Genomic DNA, 22,512 nt, shown 5'->3' on the forward strand with positions numbered 1-22,512 from the left:
GCTGGACTGTCATGGCTTACTCTCTATGGCACTTGAGTCTTCTAAAGTGGTACTGATGAAGACACTGAAGTTTTTAAAAAACTTATTTATTTTGGCTGTGCCAGGTCTTAGTTGTGGCACTTGGGATCCTTAGTTGTGGCATGTAGGATTGAGTTCCCTGACTAGGGATCGAACCTAGGCCCCCTGCACTGTGAGCGTGAAGTCTTAGCCACAGGACCGCCAGGAAAATCCCAAGATACTGAATTTTTAATGATTTATATTTCCCAACTAAGACACACATCAATCATAGACTGTATAACAAAATGCTTTAATTATCCTTTACCCTTAAAGAAAATGTAAGCAAATCAGGCATGAATCCTTATGTCTCTATTCTGTATATTTGGGGCATTTGGTTTTCTATATTCTAATTTCTAGGAAAGGATTTGGGTGCTAAGAAATATCAAATCTGCTGACATTTGTGAAAGGATAATGAATACCAGGTGCTATTGCTTTGTGTCATTTTTTTCCCAAGCACAACTACATTATTCCTGCAGACTGTGACCAAAGGTCATGTAAAAGATTACTGTGAGGCAAAACTAGTAAATGAGTTCAATAAGGTCGCAGGATACTAGGTTGACATACAAAACTCAATTGCATTTCTATGCCCTAAACAACGAACTGTCCAAAAATGAAATTAAGAAAACATCTACAAAAGAATTAACAACAAAATACTTAGGAATAAATTCAACAAAAAAAGTGCAAAACTTATACTCTGACAACTATAAAGCAAAAGAATTAAATTAATTCTAAATTAATAGAGAAGTGTCCAGTGTCCATGGATCAGAAGACCAGGGGTGCTGTTCACGCAAAGAACAGTGTGGCACCTGGCTCTGCTGAAAAGGCACACTCACGTGACTGAGACCACTCCAGGAGGAACAGAGGTATCTATTCCCAAGGACCTGACTGATAAGGCAGCAGAGATTTGAATAAAAGCTTGATTTTCTAGTTTGCCTATGAAGCATTTTGTGACTTCCAGTTTTACCTGTGGCTATAAGGTAGCAAAATATAAAAATATACCCCTTTAAAATTTTTATAAAAACCTGGGGTTTTCATCATTGGAAATACACTTGTATTTTTGCAAATAGAAATGATTCATTAGCAAGTAAAATGCTGTGTACTTGTTTCCTTACTTGTTAATTTTTTTAAAACTTTTTTATTTTTTGTCCAAAAAAACATAAGATGACAGCAGTATTTTTGGCAGACATAGACAAACTGATTCTAGAATTTACATGGAAGGGCAACAAAACTAGAATAGTGAAAACAATTCTGAAAAAGTAGGATAAATTTGGAGGAATCACATTACCTGATTTTATGACAATAAAGCTACAGTAATATCGATGATGTGGTAAGGGCAAAGGATGGACCATAGCTTGATGGAACAGAGAAGAGAACTCAGAAACAGACCCACACGTGTACACACAGTTGATTTTTGACAAAGGTGCAAAAACAATAAATGGATGAAGGATAACCTTTTCACAAATGATGCTGGTCATCTATAAACAAAATAGCAACAGACTGAATTTCACCCCATTAATGAAAAATGGCTCACAGACTTAAACATAACATGTAAACAAATTTTTAGAAGAAAACATAGAAGAAAATCTCTTATACCTAGGGTTAGGCAAAGAGTCCTTAGGCATAACAGCAAAGTATGATCCATTAAAATAAAAAACTGATGGGACTTCTCTGGTAGTACAATGGATGAGAATCTGCATGCCAATAGAGGAGACAAGGGTTTGATCCCTGATCTTGGAAGATTCAAGGGAGCGACTAAAGCCACTGAGCCACTAAAGCCTGTGTGCGACAAGTACTGAAGCCCGGGTATTCCCGGGCCCATGAGACACAGCTAAAGCCCATGTGTTCCAGGGCCCATGGGACACAACTAAAGCCTATGTGCCATGAGTACTGAGGCCAGTGTGTTCCAGGGCCCATGGGACTCAGGTAAAGCCCGTGTGCCACGAGTACTGAGGCCCGTGTACTCCAGGGCCCATGGGATTCAGGTAAAGCCCGTGTGCCACGAGTACTGAGGCCCAGGTGTTCCAGGGCCCACAGGACACAGCTAAAGCCTGTGTGCCACGAGTACTGAGGCCCAGGTGTTCCAGGGCCCTTGAGACACAACCACTGAGCCCACATGCTACAACCACCAAAGTTGCCACCCCCTCGAGCCTGTGCTCTACAGCAAGAGAAACCACCACGGTAAGCTCCTGGACCACAAGGAGGAGTGGCCCCGACCCACCGAAACTGGAGAAAGCCCAAGCACAGCAACAAGACCCAGTGCAACCAAAAATAAATACATAAATTGTGAAAACCAAAATAGGCATGAGCATGGGACCATCACGGGAGCCAGAAGAAGGCAGGAACTCTTTCTCTTTTAGGTTCTTTCCACCATCCCTTGAAAGAACAGAACAAAACCAAGAAAAAGAAAATAAAAAATCTCCTGGTATTTCCATAACACTTGCACACAATACCAACAGGGGCATCAAGGTATAGGAGAGAAGGCTCCAGAAAATGTTCTCCGTAAACTGGTCTCAGGTTTTAGGTTGTTTTTTTTTTTACGATTTACTTTGTTTTTAAAAATACTCGTATTTTATTTATTTATTTGGCTGTGCTGTGTCTTAGTTGCAGCAGTCGGAGTCTTCGATGTTTTGTAGCGGCGCATGGCATCTTTAGTTGAAACAGGTGGGCTCTAGTTCCCTGACCAGGGATGGAACACAGGCCGCCTGCCCTGAGAGTGCAGAGTCTTAACCACTGGACCACCAGGGAAGTCCCTATTTACTTTAGTTTTGACTTTGCTGCACAGGCTTTTCTCTAGCTGCAGTGAGCGGGGACTACTCTTCATTCTGATGCGGGGGCTTCTCCTTGTAGCGGCTTCTCTTGTTGGGACCCGGGCTCTAGGTGCATGGGCTTCAGTAGTTGGGGCTCCCAGGCTACAGGGTGCAGGCTCAGTAGATGTGGAGCACTGACTTAGTTGCTCCGTGGCGTATGGGATCTTCCTGGGCCAGGGATGGAACACGTGTCCTCTGCACTGGCAGGTGGATTCTCAACCACTAGACCACCAGAGAAGCCCAGGTTTGTGGTTTTTCCAGCTGTCTCCATAAACTTTTGATAAGTGGCCTTCCTCCAGGCTCACCTGTCTCATGGGATGAGGACCTTCCCCTGCGGTGCTGCCAGGCACCACGTTGCTACTGCTCTCTCATCAGGACCCCGTCCACCACCTGGGGCTGGGGGGCGAGGTGCTGCAGTCTAAGGGCCCGTTTCTGGTTGGTTTCTCTGTGCTGTGAGGCTTCATGGCAAGGCTTGTGGGGCCTCAGGGGTGGCCCTCTCTCAGGGGCACCGTGGAAGGTAGGCAGGCAGGCCCACCAATTCCTAACATGCTTTCTGATTCTGAGGACAGAGGGGCTCGGGACAAATAGCAAGATGGATGCAACCAATTCCCCCTCCGGCTGTCTGAAAAAAACTCCGTGCAACTGGGAACTGAGACGGCACTGACATCTGGTGATTTCATAGTAAACAATCCAAAAAAGGAGACTTTGAAGGAAAGAGCCACTCTGATAGCAAGAGGGGCCCACTCAGCTCCACCCCCAGCTGGCTTCTCCCCCACATAAGATGAGAATAATGAAACCTGTGGGCAGGTCTGTTGTGACGATGGACACCCTACATCAACCCCCAGGGCCAGTGAGCACTGGACAAAGGCCAGCGTCCCCTGCTTCCCTTTCTAGGTTAGACGCTGAGGTTGTCCTGGCCCTGTCGTGGGAGCCCCGAGTACCGTTCAGGCAATGGGGTGATGAATTACCTTTGGTCCTGTGTCCAGTCGGGAATAGAGGAGGTAGGTGTGCAGATCCCCGTATTTCATGAAGGGTAAAATCACCATGGGCCTGGGGATGCCCTGAGGGCTCATTTCTATACATACGCCTGGAATTAAAACCAGAGAGTAAGTTACAAAGAGCCCTTGTTAGCAGTGACAAGAAAATGCGCTGCAGGAGCGCTGGGTAATTGAAACCAGGCACTCTCAAATTAACAGTTAAAAAAACAAAACAAAACACTCATAACTCACACACTCTGTGTTTTAGAATACGGAACACACACTGGGGTCCACTTCTTGTTTTTTTTTTTTTTCTTTCAGACTAGTGCCAATCTTTGCATGAAAGTTCTCAAAAAAGTAATCAATACCAAGTACAGCCATGGAGAAGGATATGGCAACCCACTCCGGTATTCTTGCCTGAGGAATCCCACGGACAGAGGAACCCGGTGAGCTACAGTCCATGGGGTCGCGAAAGAGTCAGACACGACTTAGTGACTAAACAACAAAAAACAAGTAGCTCATGGAGTTTTTGTTATACTGAGTCAAACTGAGGGGGAGGTGACCACAGTAGAATTCGAGAGCAAACTAGTTTCAGATGATGGTTAAATAATTAATCATATTAAGTCCCCTGCAACCAAATACTTAAAACTATTGGAAGAATTAATTCTGAGGGCCCATAGGTGAAATCCATGTCTCTAAATGTTAACAGTTATACAGAGGAAAAGCTCCACATCATTTGTCACAGATGCTACAATCAGAGTCTGTCTGAGATCAGGCTCGCAAAGCTCTTGCAGATGGTAGTCAACGACTAAGCACCACTGTCCTCAGACTCTGCTGAAGTCAATAGCTACAAATGAGCCACAGGAGTTTCTTTGACACAACACTGTCTCCAAACATTAGTTTTCCCATCTCTCTGGCAGTGTCCATCATAATAAACATTGAAAATTCCAAGAATATAGCATTTATCAAGTCAAAGGACAGCAAAAAAAGAAGTCAGCAGAACATTCAATTATTTTTAGGTTGCTCTCCCCTTTTGGAAGAGCATCACATACCAACCACTTGAGACCAGCTCTCCATTGAGTATTAGTAAATGGTGTCACAAAACCAAATTCTCATTGTTAAATCACTGACTCAAATCCCATGAAACTGCCAACATAGATCCCAAGAAATTAATATGTTAAAAATTTTTTAATATCTTTTCAAGTACTGATTTCTTAGGTTGTGCTGTGCTTAGTTGCTCTGTCATGTCTAACTCTTCATGACCCCATGGACTGTAGCCAGCCAGGCTCCTCTGTCCATGGGATTCTCCAGGCTAGAATACTGGAGGGGGTTGCCATGCCCTCCTCCAGAGGATCTTCCCAACCCAGGATTGAATCCAGGTCTCTCTCACTGCAGGTGAATTCCTTGTTGTCTGAGCCACCAGGGAAGCCACATTTCTTGGGCTCTATATTGACAATTTCATGGGACTTGATTCAATTGATTTAAAAACTGTTTCTCAGGACTTTCCTGGTGGTCCAGTGGTTAGTACTCCTAGCTTACACTGCAGGGAGCAGATTAAATCCCTGAGGGGAATTAAGACCCGTATGTCACTTGGTGGAGCCAAAAAAAGTTTTAAGAAAAATTGTTTCTCAAAGATGATCTATGGAATTTGTCTAATTTTCTGCTTTGCCCTACTAGCCTTTGATTTACGTGCAACCTGAAATCAAGACAAATTATAACATAACCAGCTTTCATGTCTTGTAAGTGGGGTGGTAGTGGTGGTTTAAGGGCTACGTCGTGTCTGACTCTTTTTCGACCTCATGGACTGTAGCCCGCCAGGCTCCTCTGTCCGTGGAATTCTTCAGGCAAGAATACTGGAGTGGGAGAATACTGGAGGAGCCATTTCCTTCTCCAGGGGATCTTCGAGACCCAGGAAATGAACCCAGATCTCCTGAATTGCAGGCAGATTCTTTACCGACTAAGCCATCAGGGAAGCCCTGTGAGGGCGGGGGGTGGGGGTGGGGGTAAGTGAGGCTATTTTAATCCATAGCAACTTAGAATTCTGTGGACACTAAACACTCCTGAGTTCACTGGTATCCAGGAAATTTAGGCCTATTTTTACAACCAGCTTCAGAAAAATGCAACCATAAAAAGTCTTTTGGGAGAAAAACTCAACTCTTTTTTTTTTTTCTTTTGCAGGATATTAGTTCCCCAACCAGGGATTGAACCCAGGCCTCCTGCAGAGGAAGGGCTGAGTCCTAACCACGTGACTACCAGGGAATTCACAAAAACCCAATGTTATGAAGTACTCTGGGGTTATACAAGGCATGTTTATCTGCCCCAGAGATTTTTGCTTTGGCCCAGAGTGTATCAGCCGAGGCCCTAGGGTCATCCAAAGCTGCATTTCCGTGAGTACCTAGGAGCCGAATGACGTTCGGATGGTTGAAGTCTTTCATGCATGCAGCCTCACTGAGAAATTCCTCAATCTCTCGTTGCGAAAAGTTGTCCACTAAAAGAAAAGATGGAAAAAGTTAGCCATGAGTTATTACTCAGAGAAGGGGAAAGAGGAATAGCAATTTTATTCTTTAAAAGTAAAATCAGGAAAAGGCAAAATGATAGCGACAGTAAGCGTGGTTGCCAGGGACTGGTTGGGGGAGGGATGAATCGGTTGCCTATAGGGATTTTCAGGAGGTGAAACTTCTGTGTGACCCTGGAATGGTGGACACAGGACATAATGCATTTGTCAAAACCTACAGAACATACAACACAAGTTGGAGCCTAATGTAATCTGTTGTTGCCGTTTACTTGCTAAGTTGTGTCCAACTCTTCGTGGCCCTGTTGGACTGTAGCCCACCAGGCTCCTCTGTCCTTGGGATTTCCCAGGCAATACCAGAGTGGCCTGCCATGCCCTTCTCCTGGGGATCTTCTTGACCCAGGGATCAAACCCATGTCTCCTGCATTGGCAGGTGGATTCTTTACTGCTGGAGCCACCAGGAAAGCCCCCTTCTATAAATCTAAAACCATTCTAAAAATTAAGAGATCAAACCAGTCAATCCTCAAGGAAATTAGTCCTGAATATTCATTGGAAGGACTGATGCTGAAGCTGAAACACCAATACTTTGGCCATCTGATGCGAAGAACTGACGCATTGGAAAAACCCTGATGCTGGGAAAGATTGAAGGCAGGAGGAGAAGAGGACAACAGAGGATGAGATATTGGGGTGGCATCACCAACTCAATGAACATTGAGTACGAGCAAGCTCCGGGAGTTGGTGATGGACAGGGAATCTTGGGGTGGGGCAGTCCATGGAGTCACAAAGAGTCGGACATGACTGAGCGACTGAACTGAACTGATTATTAATAGCAAAAAACAAAAAAAAAAACCCCAACACCTAAAATCGAATCCAACTGGTCTGTTGCAATGATTTTTGCCTCAAAAAAAGAACAAATTGCTTCTCTCTCTCAGCACATTTCTTGCAAGTCTGGTTGCTCAATTCTGCCTTGTGAACTAGATGCACTTTCATACCAAGTTTCTGGAATCATGCCAACTCAAAAGAGACATTTAAAATTCTATAATTAGGCTGAGTGAAGTAAGCCAGTCACACGAGGACAAATACTGTATGATTCCACTTTTGTGAGGTGTTTCAGTTCAGTTCAGTTCAGTCGCTCAGTTGTGTCCGACTCTTTGCAACCCCATGAACCACAGCACATCAGGCCTCCCTGTCCATCACCAACTCCTGGAGTCCACCCAAACCCATGTCCATTGAGTCGGTGATGCCATCCAACCATTTCATCCTCTGTCATCCCCTTCTCCTCCTGCCCTCAATCTTTCCCAGCATCAGGGTCTTTTCAAATGAGTCAGCTCTTTGCATCAGGTGGCCAAAGTATTGGAGTTTCAGCTTCAACATCAGTCCTTCCAATGAACTCCCAGGACTGATCTCCTTTAGGATGAACTGGTTGGATCTACTTGCAGTCCAAGGGACTCTCAGGAGTCTTCTCCAACACCACAATTCAAAAGCATCAATTCTTCGGGGCTCAGCCTTCTTTATAGTCCAACTCTCACATCCATACATGACCACTGGGAAAAACCGTAGCCTTGACTAGATGGACCTTTATTGACAAAGTAATGTCTCTGCTTTTTAATATGCTGTCTAGGTTGGTCATAACTTTCCTTCCAAGGAGTAAGCATCTTTTAATTTCATGGCTGCAATCACCATCTGCAGTGATTTTGGAGCCCAAAAAAATAAAGTCAGCCACTGTTTCCACTGTTTCCCCATCTATTTGACATGAAGTGATAGGACCAGATGCCATGATCTTTGTTGTCTTAATGTTGAGCTTTAAGCCAACTTTTTCACTCTCCTCTTTCACTTTCATCAAGAGGCTCCTTAGTTCTTCTTCACTTTCTGCCATAAGGGTGGTGTCATCTGCATATCTGAGATTATTGATTTCTCCTGGCAATCTTGATTCCAGCTTGTGGTTTGTCCAGCCCAGCATTTCTCATGATGTACTCTGCATGTAAGTTAAATAAGTAGGGTGGCAATATACAGCCTTGACGTAGTCCTTTTCCTATTTGGAACCAGTCTTAGGATGATGTATTTTGTGTTATTTTTAGTCGCTTCATTGTGTCCAACTCTTTGCAACCGCATGGACTGTAGCCCGCCAAGCTCCACTGTCCATGGGGTTTCCCAGGCAAGAGTACTGGAGCAGTTTGTCATTCCCTTCTCCAGGGGATCTTCCCAACCTGGGGGTTGAACCCATGTCTCCTGCATTGGCAGGAGGATTCTTTACCACTGAGCTGCTACAATTAAAATCAACCATAGGGAATTCCCAGGTGGTCCAGTGGTTAGGATTCTGCACTTACACTGCTAAGGGCCCTGGTTCAATCTCTGGTTGCGGAATTAAGATTCTGCAAATCTTGCAGGGTGCACCCCCACCAAAAAAATAGGAAAAAAATCAAACATAAAGCCGGCACACTTTAGGGAATGCACATTAACATTAACAGGAGTGGAGTGTTGGCTGGAGTCACATATAAGAGCATGTAGTACAGGGTCTGTGCCTCCTATGGGCTTAATATATATTAATCCTCCTATCAAAGCAAACTCAGCAAATATCTGCCCACTTCGAGCCAAACAACCAAGTGTGATGGTGGGCAAAACCCTCCCCCGTGGTGCAACCCCTCCAGGCCAGTGTAGAAGAGGGTGTGACTTGGAGTACAGAGACTGACTGGGCTTTCAATCTTTGATCATTAGCATGGATGCAATTCCTATACAAATTACCCTAATTTTCTATTTTCTTTCATTCTTTTCTTAAAATGTACTTGTATTTATTTATTTATTTTGTGGCTGTGCTGCATGGCATGTGGGACCTTAGTCCCCTGACCAGAGACCCCTCAGGGATTCAGTCTGTGCCCCCTGCAGTGGAAGCGCAGAGTCTTAATCACTGGGCCACCAGGGAAGTCCTGTGCACGTTCAGTCGCTCAGTCGTGTCTGACTCTTGGCGACCCCGTGGACTGTAGCCTGCCAGGCTCCTCTGTCCATGGAAATTTCCAGGCAAGAATACTGGAGTGGTTGCCATTTCCTTCTTCAGGGGATCTTCCCAACTCAGGAATCAAGCCTGTGTCTCTCTGGACACCAGCACAGATTCTGGAGTGTTCTAATTGGCATCTATCACTATTTTTGTCAACGCTGTATTAATAGCTCCTCCTCCTCCACACTGGAACCAAAGTGAACATTCCAGAACGTCGTCTGCTCTTGTTCCTCATTGCTGAAGACTCTTAACAGTGCTTTACCACTCATGGGTTGGAAACAGACTCTGTGATGACTTTTCAGGCCCTTCCTGACCCAGATGCAGGCACTCTCCTCAGCTCACTTGGAGACTGTAGTCTGTGATCACGGCTCTCCTTCCTATGACTTTGACCAAAGAACACTTCTCCTCTCTCTGAGAATCCTGCCTTCTAGGCAGCCCACAGCTTCCTGCAGACCCACACAAACACTCTTATGTGAGGAAGTGAATCCACCAAGCTAAGCCAGAATGACCCCTGGGGTCAGATGCTGCTACCAGATCCATCCAGCCTTGGAAATTCATGCCTTACTTTGGAATCATTATCTCTACTAGGTGAGGCACGGAGGTAGAGAGTAAACAACAAACGCTATTGTCTCGTGTGTTGGGGCTCAGGGTGGGTCATCCCAAAATACGCCACAGTGGCATACTGATTATTCTGAATTACAGTTACTTAGGAAATGGCTAATGCAAGAGGGACGCTCTGACCCTCCTTTTTGTCTTCCTGAAAGCAGGAAATAAATCTCTCACGTGAAAGATGAAGGATATCCTTATCACCAGAGATAGGGAATTCAGGCTGAAGAAGCCTGTATAAACAAACCTTGATAGGTCTTTAAATTGACTACCCCAAGCCCAAACTCTGTTTGGATTCTTCACTTAATTGGACATCTCACTCAAGTTTCTTTGTCCTGTCATTCCCTCACAATTGTGTTGTTTCTCTAAAACATTTACACAGCGCCTCCTTTGGCCACTTTGTAAGTCCCATTTCTATGAGATCTTCCTGGGCATTAATTAAAATTTATGTTTTTTCTCCTTTTAATCTGTCCTGTGTTAATTTTATTATTAGGCCAGCCATGAGAACTTAAGATGGGTGGAGAGGCAAATATCCCCCTCCCTGGCAAGTGTAAAGAACATGCAAAAATCTATCTGTATAACTGAATCATTTTGCTGTACCCCTGAAACTGTGTAAGCCAACTGTGTGCATGCCTGCTCAGTGACTCAGTGACTCGTGCCCAACTCTTTGCGGCACCATGGACTGTAGCCCACCAGGCTTCTCTGTCCATGGGGATCCTCCAGGCAAGAGTACTGGAGTGGGTTGCCATTCCCTTCCCCAGCGGATCTTCCCATCCCAGGGATCAAACTCTTGTCTCCTGCATTTCAGGCAGTTTCTTTACCACTAGCACCACCTGGGAAGCCCATAAATCAACAATACTTCAATAATAAATACATAAATAAACAAAACATTAAAAAAGAATATACAATGCAGGTATGAACAGTTCATTATAGTAGCTCTCCCTCTGTGACTTGATAGGGATCATGACATATGAACTCCATCATCCATCACTGGCCTGATGAAGCACCAGATGCTGAAATAGCTGCCCGCCCCTCGAACAATCGGGGTTAACTCACGCTTCATGGTTTTCACAGCCACCTTCTGAGAGGTTCCATCTTCCTGATTAAGATTTCCTTCCATGACAGACCCAAACTCTCCTGTGAAATAAAACAACATCTATATTGACCTTGTGCAAAATCTCTGCTGCCCACAGAAGTGGGACAGCACCAGAGCTGTTATTTGCATGTGACCCCAGAGTGACCTCCACACAGCAGCTGGGGAGAGCCGGCCAGGCCCCCTACGCTGGCCCACCCAGGGCACAGGCCGTGCACTAGCCTCCTGCTGTCACAGGCTTGTTTGGCTCAGACTTAGCTCAGTTCATCACTTTATTAAGCATCAAAGCTGATCCAGGAAACGTATAAGACAACCTGGAAATTGTTACTGACATGCATCAAGTACAAACTCTTAATACTTCTATCATTCATCCTAAGATGATTTTGACATGCAATGTGTATCTTCACTTTTGTTCCTATGTAACTTGGCAGGTGCAAAGAACAGTAAGCTTAAGAACTAGAGGAAAACATTGGAAGTGTATGGTAAGCCGACCAATGAACTGCTGCTTTTTAATGAAGGAAGGGAATTGATATGTTTAAGAGGCTCTTTTCTTTTTTAAATTGTGTTATTTATTTATTTACTTTTGGCTGTGTCGGGTCTTGGGGATTTCTCTAGTTGTGGTGCGTGGCTTTCTCATTGTGGTGGCTTCTCTTATTGCAGAGCTTGGGCCTCAGTAGTACTGGGACACAGGACTAGCTGCCCGTGGCACATGGGATCTTCCCTGACCAGGGACTGAACCCATGGCCCTGCATTGGTAGGCAGATTCTTTAACACTGGGCATCCAAGGAAGTCTGAGGCTCTTTTCATAGGTCACATCTGAGTTTCAGAAATCACTGTTTACTTTTTCATTTTAAAAGCTATAAAATAGAACTATGGATATTTGTATAAGTTAAAGTCACAAGAATGGTATTCTATTTAATATATATATTTTAAAAAATGACTATGAGCTGCTTACCTTTTTACTCATATTTTGGAAGAAAAAAACTGCTTACCTTCCCCCAGAATTTTTCCAAGAATAAGAAGGCTCCTGTCAATCATGACATCCTCTAGTTTATTCTGCAGCTCCTCACTGACTCCCAAGCTCTGTACTATAAAAGGAGTGATGGAACATATATGACCTGTCAGGATGCTTCCTTTCGTGTGAACATAATTAAAATCATAAAGTTCCATAAAAAAGTTTAACATTTTTCTCATTTTATATGCATAGCTCTTCCTGCCAAATGTCAGTAATGAAATATCATACTTAATCCTGCTGTGATTAAAGTGAGTAAAATCAATCCCTCAGGACAAAATTAACCCTGAACGATTATAAAAATTAGAACCATTCCCATTGGGCAGTAGCAGCAGCTGGCAATCATATTCATGCAGGGGCGCTTTGCCCTTCACTTAAAAGAGTGAGGAAGACAAGTCAATATTCTTTCTAGTATTTACTATTATATCCCTAACTATGGGATACGAAACCATCATCAGGACATCTCCCCTGCCCTCCCCGCTGGGGAAGCTGGCACAGAATCCACGGGAGACACGTCAAGAACAAGGCACAGTCTGTTTTGCATATGGTGCGTAGAACCTCGCTCTAATGACATAAGAGGCGCAAAGTGGAATACTTGGTGGGGAGACTGAAGACTAAGATTCCTGTAAGGTATAGATATGCTGCACAATCAATGTTATCAACAAGAAGTATTAACCAGGAAAGGGAGACCAATTTGGTAACTATTGGCAAATGATTCAGTTTGTGCCATACTTCGGGAATGAGCAAGACTTTGAAAGGAAAAAAAACAATGTGGATCATTAGAAATAACACATTAGCTCTCAGCGGAAAAATTTTACCCAAATCGTCCCCCCATCAGAGAAATAAATTGGTCCAAACACAGGATTTTTTTTTTTAATGCAAGAATAGACACCTAAATCTCAAAACTTCTGGATCAGAGAAGGAATTAATAACATTCTACATCAAATGAGTTTTTGTTTCATCGCAATCTGCATTCCATCATCCTTATATTTATTTATTGTTTTGTTTTTCGGCAAACATCCAGACACTTGAATTTGATAATATTCGAACACTTTCTACACTGTTTCTGACATTATTCAAGAAAAGAGCTGTTTATTCCCATTCTTTGAGACTAAGAGTTGCTGCTCTGATTCAGCAAAGTTCAAACCATAATTGTCGCAAAGTATGTTAGGAAGTTGTTCTCTGACTTGGTTGCCAGGAAAAAACAGGAAATGAGCTCTGAGGTTATGACAGTTGCTTTGCTGTTTCTTTTAAGTCCCTCTGCCCGCATCTTCTCCTCTCACCCTGAGAGTTTCTTCTTCCTCCCATGTTTCAAACACCAGGAGTCCTTAACCCCAGGGCCTTCACCTCAAGTACAGCTCCAGGTTTCCAGGGAATTGCCCGGCAGGGAAGCCCAGGGCCATGTTGGAGTCTCTGCTTGTTGCTTTCCAAAGACATTTTGCACATTAAAGATAGACATTCTTCAACTCCTTTGGCTTTTGTTAGAAATCCATCAATTAATTTGTGGTTCTTTGCTTGTTCTTAATCATTTCTTTTTGGTCACACAGCATGTGAGAAATTAGTCCCCTGACCAGGGATTGAACCCGCATCCTCTACATTGGAAGCATGGAGTCTAAATCACTGGATACCAGGGAAGCCCCTCAACAATCTTGGCTTTTGCCAAAAGAGAGAAATGAAGGTCAACTTACAGGTGAGTTCGATGGCTTGCCGGCAGAAGGACTGCTTTGCCATGTAGCTGATGACCAATTCTGAATCCTCCTCTGTGAAGGCGCTCCTGGGTGAATGATAACGGACATCTCAGACTAGAAACAGAGAGCTCCCCAGGCTGGGGCTGAGTCCACGAGATGCTACTAGGCTGCTGCCTGTTAAGAGAGCTCTTCTAGGCCAGAAACATTTCCCACCAGGAGAAATAAGCTTCTTCCTTAGATGCATCTTAGGACTCTGTCCAGGAACCATGGAGAGTTTAGAACAACTGATAAGCTCCCAACAGCCAAAGCTGTAACAATTTGAGCAACACAATGAAGTTGTGTTGGATTATAACCCAAAGTATAAAAGGAATATTCATGAGTCCAAATTGATACATATATATATGTTTGTGTATATACATGCATGTGTGTATATAAATAAATAAAGAGGGGAAGAGAAACAAGTCTCCTGTGCAGAAGAATTCCAAATATTTCATATACATACTCTGTATTTTAGGGCTTCCCTGGTGGTTCAGACGGTAAAGGATCCGCCTGAAATATAGGAGATCCAGGTTCCATCCCTGGGATGGGAAGATTCCTTGGAGAAGGAAATGGCAACTGACTCCAGTATTCTTGTCTGGGAAATCCCTTGGACAAAGGAGCCTGGTAGGCTACAGTCCATGGGGTTGCAAAGAGTCAGACATGACTGAGAACGACTAACACTTTCTGTATTTAAGAGATGGGGGCAGTGTTAACTCCTCAGCCTGTAAATGTGAGCTGCAAACACTGACTTGCTTCCAAAGAGCCCAGTATAAAAAGGGAGAAAAAATTAACTATGGTAAAGAAACTAGGCAGATACCGCCTCAGCTAGGTGATCGGGATCAACATCAACAGTGAAATCACACTGACAGTCTGTATCCAGATGTAACAGGATGAAGATGGTACTCTGCCTCTGTGGGCTTCCTTTCAATAGTCCACTACCCCAGTCTAATCATGACCAGAACATCACACAAATTCTAATAGAGGGTATCCTACAAAATACCTGGCCAGTACTCCTGAAAACTATCAAGGTCATCAAAAACAAGGAAAGTCTGGGAAACTCATGGAGCCTAAGGAGACATGACAACAAAATGCAGTGTGGTGTCCCGGATAGGACCCCAGAATAGAGGAGGGATAAGGTAAAAACAAAGGAAATTCGAATAAAGTATGGACTTTAGTTAATGATAATGTATTGATCCTGTTTGACTGATTGTAGCAAATATAACTAACATAAAATGCACTAACATAAAATGTTAATAACAGGGGATCCTGGATGTGATATATATGAAAAGTTTCTATACTGCCTTCTCAATGTTTTTGTAAATACAAAACTTCCCTAAAAAATAAAGCCTATTTTAAAAAATCCATTTAGTCACTGCTTTAGCCTAATTGGTATGAAAGCATTATGAATTAGTGAGTCTAAATTATAGACTTAACCTCACTTTTTCTTATGTATATAGATTATTTTAAAATAGAAAACATGTTAAAAATTATATATTTATATGCAAGGCAAACAATTTGGAAGGATTTATGCCAAAATAGCAACTGAGACCATGGAGTATCAACCATGGAGTTACAGACAAGTTTCACTTTCTACTTTCAACTGTTCTATATAATTTTATTTTTTAACAACAAAAAAACTATAAGAATATTAATTTTATAAGTAGAAAATAAATGTATTTTCATTAAAAATGAATACATGAAAGGTGCTTGTACAAATGAATGAACAAATAAATCTAGGGTTTTGCAGTGAAAACCCGTGGAAACTGACTTCAGTATAAAAATAATTTGTGATCAACCTGTCACTTGTTTACAGCTTCTGCACAATGGTTCCTGGTAATGGTTCCTGATAATTTTATTCTGAAATATTTGAAGCAGTCCTGTAATTTTGTTAGTATATTTGCTGTACTTCATAACTCCACTCTGGGAAGTTCTAGAACATTCAACCTCAAACAGTACCAAGTTATTCAAGCTAGGGTTGAAGCAGATAATACCTAATATCTGTTTTGGTGGTAAACTTTTAGGTTCTGTGGAACCATGAGTTAGTGGAGGCCTAGCTGATAGAAATATTTTCACTTGGAGTATTTTATTCTGCATTTCTTAACTGCCAGACTATAAGGTACATGTAGGCAGCCCCATGTCTGTCCTCCTCATCTCTCTCCATTCAATGCACAGAACAGGCTGTGTGTATTTTTTTTTAAATATTCTTTCCTTCCTGCAAAGATTTGAAATGGAATCTTCATGTTTTTTCTACTCCCACCTGATATGGGCACCCTGTGATGTCCACAGACTGAGTTTTCTCTATATGTAACAAAACCTCTCTGTCCTAATCACTAAACATGTTTTTATACTTAGTAGGACTAGCCTTCTTCACCCAAATTCACCCAAAATTTCACCAAATTTTCAAAACTGTCATGATTCTCTCTGCTCATTTAGTCCTCAAGATACGTTTTCAAATCAGCTTTTATTGACAACCCTGCAGCAATTTAGATGGTGATTGAATTGGATTTATGGTCAACTTGGGGGGAAATGATCTCTTGACAAAGCTGAGTCTTCCCATCCATGAACATGGTACACATCTTTCTATTTATTTGAGCTTTCTTCTGTAATGTCAATAAAGTTTAATAAATTTTTCCACAAAGCTTTTGTACATATATTGGGTTTCTTCTTAGGAACATTATTGTTCTCATGCTATTATGGATGGGATGTCATTCTAGCACTTTGACTTTAATGTATCTTAAAATGAGTATCAAAATACTTCACAACATTTAATGCCCTAAAAGAATGTTAAGTTTCTTCCTAAAGAAAAATAAGAAGGGAGAGTACCAGGAAGAGACTTTGAAAGAAGTAAAAAACTTTCGTTATTGGCTACCTTTGTGACACTGGCCTAATTAAAGAAGCAGCCTGCCTCCAAGAGGTGCATAAGACAGGGACCAAGCTGGATACAGGAGCAAGAACAGCAGAAGAGGCAATATCACTTCACATAGCAACTTCATCAATACCACTGAGCAAAACATTTTAAACTGAGAAACTTACCCAAACTTTGTCTCCTGGATTCTTTTCCTGATGGCCAGAGAAATGTATAAAACCAACCCAATCAAGACAATTCCACAAAAGCAGCCCAGGATTATGAGCACAGGATCTGTGTTGCCAGGTGCTGGGGTAGATGAGGGAGCAAAATCTATTGAACCTGGTAAAATACAAATAGAATCAATTCAAAATGTCTTCTTGGGATTCGGGATAGTCCATTTTTAATATCGGGGACACTATTCAAGTCAGTTATAAATGTATAAGAAATTGAAAAAATAGTCAGCATGTTCAGGTGCTCAGCCGTGTCCGACTCTTTGTGACCCCGTGGACTGGAGCCCGCCAGGCTCCTCTGTCCATGGGATTCTCCAGGCAAGAATACTGGAGAGGGTTGCCATTTCCTTCTCCAGGGATCCTCTTGACCCAGCAATTGGACTGATACCTCCTGTATTTTTTGCACTGGCAGGCAGGTTCTTTACCACTGGGCCACCTGAAAAATAGTAAAACTATTTAACTGGTATACTCTAATAAAACACTAGAAATATTGAGAATCAAAATGCTTTTTGTTGTTGTTTAAAAAAAAAAGGTATCAAGAGTAGTTTGCATAGTGCTTGCCAGTTTCCAGTTACACAGCTTGGGATATAGAGAGAATGTATTAATATTTTCCATGCTCTGGTGAATGTTGAACTCCTTTCCAAGTTTGGATCAGCTTCCAGTGTTTTATCCTCTGCACTTTCAATGCTGTAAAATACCTCTGTGAGTTCCTTTAATGTTGTGATGAGAAAACAGCTATTTTGAGTTACTCCTGGGGCATTTTACAGTATGACAATCCCACTTAGAGCAGAGCCTGGACATTTTGATAAGGATCTGAACTTAGAAGTCTTGCTGCAAGTTCCCACTTTGCTTTTCCTGGGCCACCTTTTAAAATAACCACTTAGAGTTGAGCCTTTGAAAAGTTAAGTATAGGCATTTACTGCTGCTGCTGCTGCTAAGTTGCTTCAGTTGTGTCAGACTCTGTGCGACCCCAGGAATGGCAGCCCATTAGGGATCCCTCTGTCCTTGGGCTTCTCCAGGCAAGAACACTGGAGTGGGTTGCCATTTCCTTCTCCAATGCATGAAAGTGAAAAGTGCTACCCACCCACTACCACCTGCTGTGACCTGGGACAGAGGACTGCCCTTCCTCTGGCTCTCTCACCCCCTCACCCACCCCCACATCTGGGATTTGTAATAAATCTTGTGACTCTACTTCCTTCGTGTGGGGGTATTGAAACTGCCCATCAAAATGACCTCAGAGTTTTCACTTCCCCAAAGTCGGGGCTCAGATGCAGAGAGAATTAACTGCCTGCCTCCAGTTAATATCAGACACACCCCATGTGTCTGGTAGGTGCTCCTCATTCAGAAGGTCATGATCTGCATTTTCTCAGTTCAGTGCACCAGTACGGGGGTGGCGGGGGCAGCACACTTGTGAAGACTGCGGCCAGCATATCTTCCTCTGGGACATCCTCCTCCTTTTGAGCACAGCCATTTCATCATGTGGCTAAGACCATCCTACGCAATGGCTGCTCATCTCATGGACCAAATGGTAGCAGCATCAACATGCCCTGGTCAGAAATTTCTTCCACAACTCCATACATGTTCAATTCAAATTCTACTTCCAACATCATCTCCTTTCCTTTCTTCTCTGCACTTTCACCTTTGTTCACCAACTCCGTCTTTCAAATATCTACTTTTGTGAAATGTCATGTGAGTTTTGCCCCTGGGAGAAGGGAAGTAGCCCAGCTCTGTGCCTCTTAGATGTGTGTGAACAGACTAAGGAAAGCATGAGGATCAACCACAGACAGACTTGGAAAGAAGTGACCCGACTGGTCACAACCAAGATACACCTGTTGCTTGTGATTTTCATACTGCAGAGCTGGTGGAGACAAATATACAATCACAGTTGATACATGCTGGTGACTCAACTTTGAACTGTATTGTTGGGAATGGCTGTGATTTACTTAAACTGTAGTAACTGAAATATATGCAGATTAGAACTTTGCAAAGGCAGGGCTGCCAGGACAGCAAAAGCTTTTATAATTATTATGTATGACAAGGAAAAGTCTGTCATCTTAAACTCTGATTTTTTTCTTTAAACTGAAGTATAACTGATTTCTAATACTGTGTTAGTTTCTGGTGTACAGAAAAGTGATTCAGTTACATGTATGTGTGTGTCCTAGTGACTCTTTGTGACCCCCTGCTCTGTAGCCCACCAGGCTCCTCTGTCCATGGGATTTCCCAGGCAAAATACTGGAGAGGGTTGTCATTTCCTACTGCAGGGGATCTTCCCGACCCCGGGATCAAACCCATGTCTCCTTGGCAAGTGGATTCTTTACACTGAGCCACCTGGGAAGCCCTGTACACACACATACGCACACACAGGTATATATATATATATATATATATATATATATATATTCTTTTATACATTCTTTTCCATTATGGTTTATTACAAGATTTGAATATAGTTCCCTGTGCTATTCTCTATTTTATTTGCTAATCCTAAACTCCTAATTTATCCCTCCCCTAACCCCTTTCCCCTTTGGTAACTGTATGTTTTCTACGTCTGTGTTTAGCTCTGATTTTTAACCTGTGCCTTTAGAATCAGAATCATCCCTGAATTTCTTCCAGGCAGACATACCCTGAGTCCCCATTATAAGTGACTAATGTTCCCTAGGGACACAGCCTATGGTCTGTAGGAGCTGAAATAAGGGTTCAGTTTAGCACTACAAGGGAGAGCACGTTTGAGGGCCAATGGGACAGAGAGATGGGAACTCAGTGGTCTGCTCCCAAGTCTTGTCTGCTACAGATACAAAGGCCATATTTGGCAAAAGCTTTGTAAATGTACGAATCATATCCATGTAGATGTCCGTGGGGAGTCTATGAGAGCGGTTCACTACCAAACAACTCAGGGCAGGTCAGAGTCAGAAGAAGGCGGCTTCCCTGCTCTATGTGAGCAGACACAGTATTTGGGCCGCTTGGGGCACCAGAGACCCACTCCAGTGTTCTTGCCTGGAGAATCCCAGGGACGGGGGAGCCTGGTGGGCTGCAGTCCATGGGGTCGCACAGAGTCGGACACGACTGCAGCGACTCAGCAGCAGCAGCAGCAGGGGCACCACAGTGATAGTGTCGCCTTGCCAAAGGCCACTCCGACAATATGCAGAGGCCAACACACAGGGCTGAGCATTTAGCTGGGTGAGCCAGCACTGTCTAAAGATGCTTCTAGAGGAAATGCTTCATGTTCTGCCATGAATGCATCATGTTCTTCACCCAGTTAGGAAGCACATTACCCAAGGCTTGAGTGACTCATCACAGGGCAAGCTGGACTGCTTAAAACAAACACCAGCAAGTAAACAGTGCTAATTATAAAGAGCTGAGGATTAGCCACCCTGATTAATCCAAAATTCAGCCCTGTATACATCATTTTAACTAAATTCAGCAGTCAGAAAGAGAAAAACAAATATGGTATATTAACTCATAAAAATGGCATGTAGAAAAACGGTACAGATGAGCCTGTTTGCAGGGCAGGAATAGGAGAGGAAGGTGTAGAGAAGGAACATGTGGACACAGAGAGAGGCCGGGCCGAATGGGGAGAACAGCGCTACATGCGTGCACCGCCATGTGTAAAACAGTGGGAAGCTGCTGCACAGCCCACGGAGCTCAGCTCAGCGCTCCGTGTGACCTAGAGCAGGGGGACAGTGGGGTGGGAGGGCGGCTCAGGAGGGAGGGGCATATGTGTATATATGGCTGATTCACTTTGCTGTACAGAGAAGCTAACACAGCATTGTGAAGCAATTATTCTCCATAATAAAATAAAAAACTAAATTCAGTACTATATATAAAATAGATAACTAATAAGAACCTACACAGAGCACTCAATACTCTGAAATAATCCATATGGGACAAGAATCTGAAAAGGAGTGAACAGAATCTAAAAAGACTTCCCAGGTGGCTCAGTGGTAAAGAGTCTGCCTGCCAATGCAGGAGACACAGCTTTGACCCCCGAGTCAGAAAGATTCCCTGAAGAAGGGAATGGCAAGCCACTGCAGTATTCTTGCCTGGAGAATTCTATGGACAGAGGAGACTGGCGGGCTATAGTCCATGGGGTCGCAAAGAGTCGGACACGACTAAATCACTAAGCATACACAGGCACATATACATATACACATGTTCATCTGATTCACTTTCTGTACAGCAGAAACACAACACTGTAAATCAACTGTACCACAGTAAAAACCACAACAGCTAAGTTTGTTAAGTCCAGGTGAACTCTGGGTTCTGAAAGGCTGAAACTTCCTAGGAAGTTATTAGCCTGGAGAGTAACAGTGGGCGGACTCATGGGAACCAGCAGCTTTGTGAAGCGTATTATCCTGTCAACTATCCTCATCACTGTAGAATTTCCTTTTGGTCTTTTTCATTCTGGTTTTTTTTTTTTGAGGAGCCACTCAGCACGTGGGACCTTAGTTTCCCGACCAGGGATGGAACCCTGTGCCCTGCAGTGGAAGCTCGGGGTCTTAACCACTGGACACCAGGGAAGCCCCCATTTTTCATTCTCAAACCAGCTGCCCATCCCACCAGCTGCTCTCTGGCAACCCACGTGTCGCCTGGACTGATACTCCATCGGCCGCTCTGGCACCAGCCCTCACCGCGTGCAGGGATGAAGATCTTCACCGGGTCACTGAAGCGCCCCACGCCCCCTTTGGTGACGGCAGCAATCCTCACGGTGCACGTGGCATTGTGCACTTGAACAGAAAGCTGAGCAAGGCTGCTGTTCTGGCCAACTTCTTCCGAGAGCTCTTTCTGGGAGGGGAGCAGACAGGAAAGGAAAGGAAGTGAAATAGTGAGGCACCAGGGGCCTTGTCCTCCCGAGAGAAGTTTTTCTAAGGAAAGCGGTCCCACCCACATCCCAGGGGCAGCGGCTGTGTTTCCACCACATCCCTTCCTCACTCAGGTCACAGCTAAGGGAGGCAAAAGGTAGGCAGTGATGCAGGATGGGCTGGCAGCATCCTCAGGCCTTGGGAATCTTGGCTTACTAGAGCCATGAAGGAATGGTACTTGGAGGGCTCGGGGAAACCTCTGGAAGAATAGGAGCATGTGGCAGATGCACTTGAAGGCAAGAGCAAGACTGTCTTCTTGGTGGTCCAGTGGCTACAATTCCACATTCCCAATGCAGGGTGCTCTGGTTCTATCCCATTCAGGGATTCTATCCCTGAATGGGTTAGAACTAGATTCCACATATTGCAACTAAGACCCGGCACAGTCAAATTAAAAAAAAAAAAAAAAAAAAGAAGGAGGAGCTCTGTGACAACCTACAGGGTTGGGATGGGGTGGGAGGTGGGAGGGAGGCTCAGAAGGGAGGGGACATATGTATACCTATGGCTGATTCATGTTGATGTATGGCAGAAATTAACACAATATTGTAAAGCAATTATACTCCAGTTAAATATAAATTTTTAAAAATGCAATGGAAAGTTACATTGAGTTAGGACATTACGCCATTGCATCATTGTATGACTTCATTACCATATGTGATGAAAAATTAATGCTCCACTATCCCAATGGCTGCTTTGCTCTCTTTTCTGAAATTGTGGGAATACAGTAGATAAAGGTTTAACTTTTTTGAGAAAATTATAAAGCACGTGAAGAAAAAAAAAAACGATCTACTCAAG

At 43.5% G+C, this 22,512-nt stretch overlaps 1 protein-coding gene across 2 annotated transcripts in view; it reads right to left on the reverse strand.

Moving 5' to 3' along the window:
* Window positions 1-22,512, reverse strand: part of MERTK (MER proto-oncogene, tyrosine kinase) — a 129,413-nt gene that overhangs the window by 12,161 nt on the left and 94,740 nt on the right. For both annotated transcript variants that reach the window (XM_006065944.4, XM_025260577.3), the window contains exons 9-15: window positions 21,490-21,643; window positions 16,817-16,970; window positions 13,745-13,830; window positions 12,037-12,132; window positions 11,008-11,088; window positions 6,237-6,329; window positions 3,833-3,951 (exon numbers count right to left, since the gene is read on the reverse strand). In XM_006065944.4, the coding sequence (XP_006066006.3) occupies window positions 3,833-3,951; window positions 6,237-6,329; window positions 11,008-11,088; window positions 12,037-12,132; window positions 13,745-13,830; window positions 16,817-16,970; window positions 21,490-21,643 (783 nt within the window). The remainder of the gene's footprint in view (window positions 1-3,832; window positions 3,952-6,236; window positions 6,330-11,007; window positions 11,089-12,036; window positions 12,133-13,744; window positions 13,831-16,816; window positions 16,971-21,489; window positions 21,644-22,512) is intronic.

Source organism: Bubalus bubalis, chromosome 12 (genome assembly GCF_019923935.1).
Source record: "Bubalus bubalis isolate 160015118507 breed Murrah chromosome 12, NDDB_SH_1, whole genome shotgun sequence".
In the NCBI taxonomy this organism is placed as follows: Eukaryota; Metazoa; Chordata; class Mammalia; order Artiodactyla; family Bovidae; genus Bubalus; species Bubalus bubalis.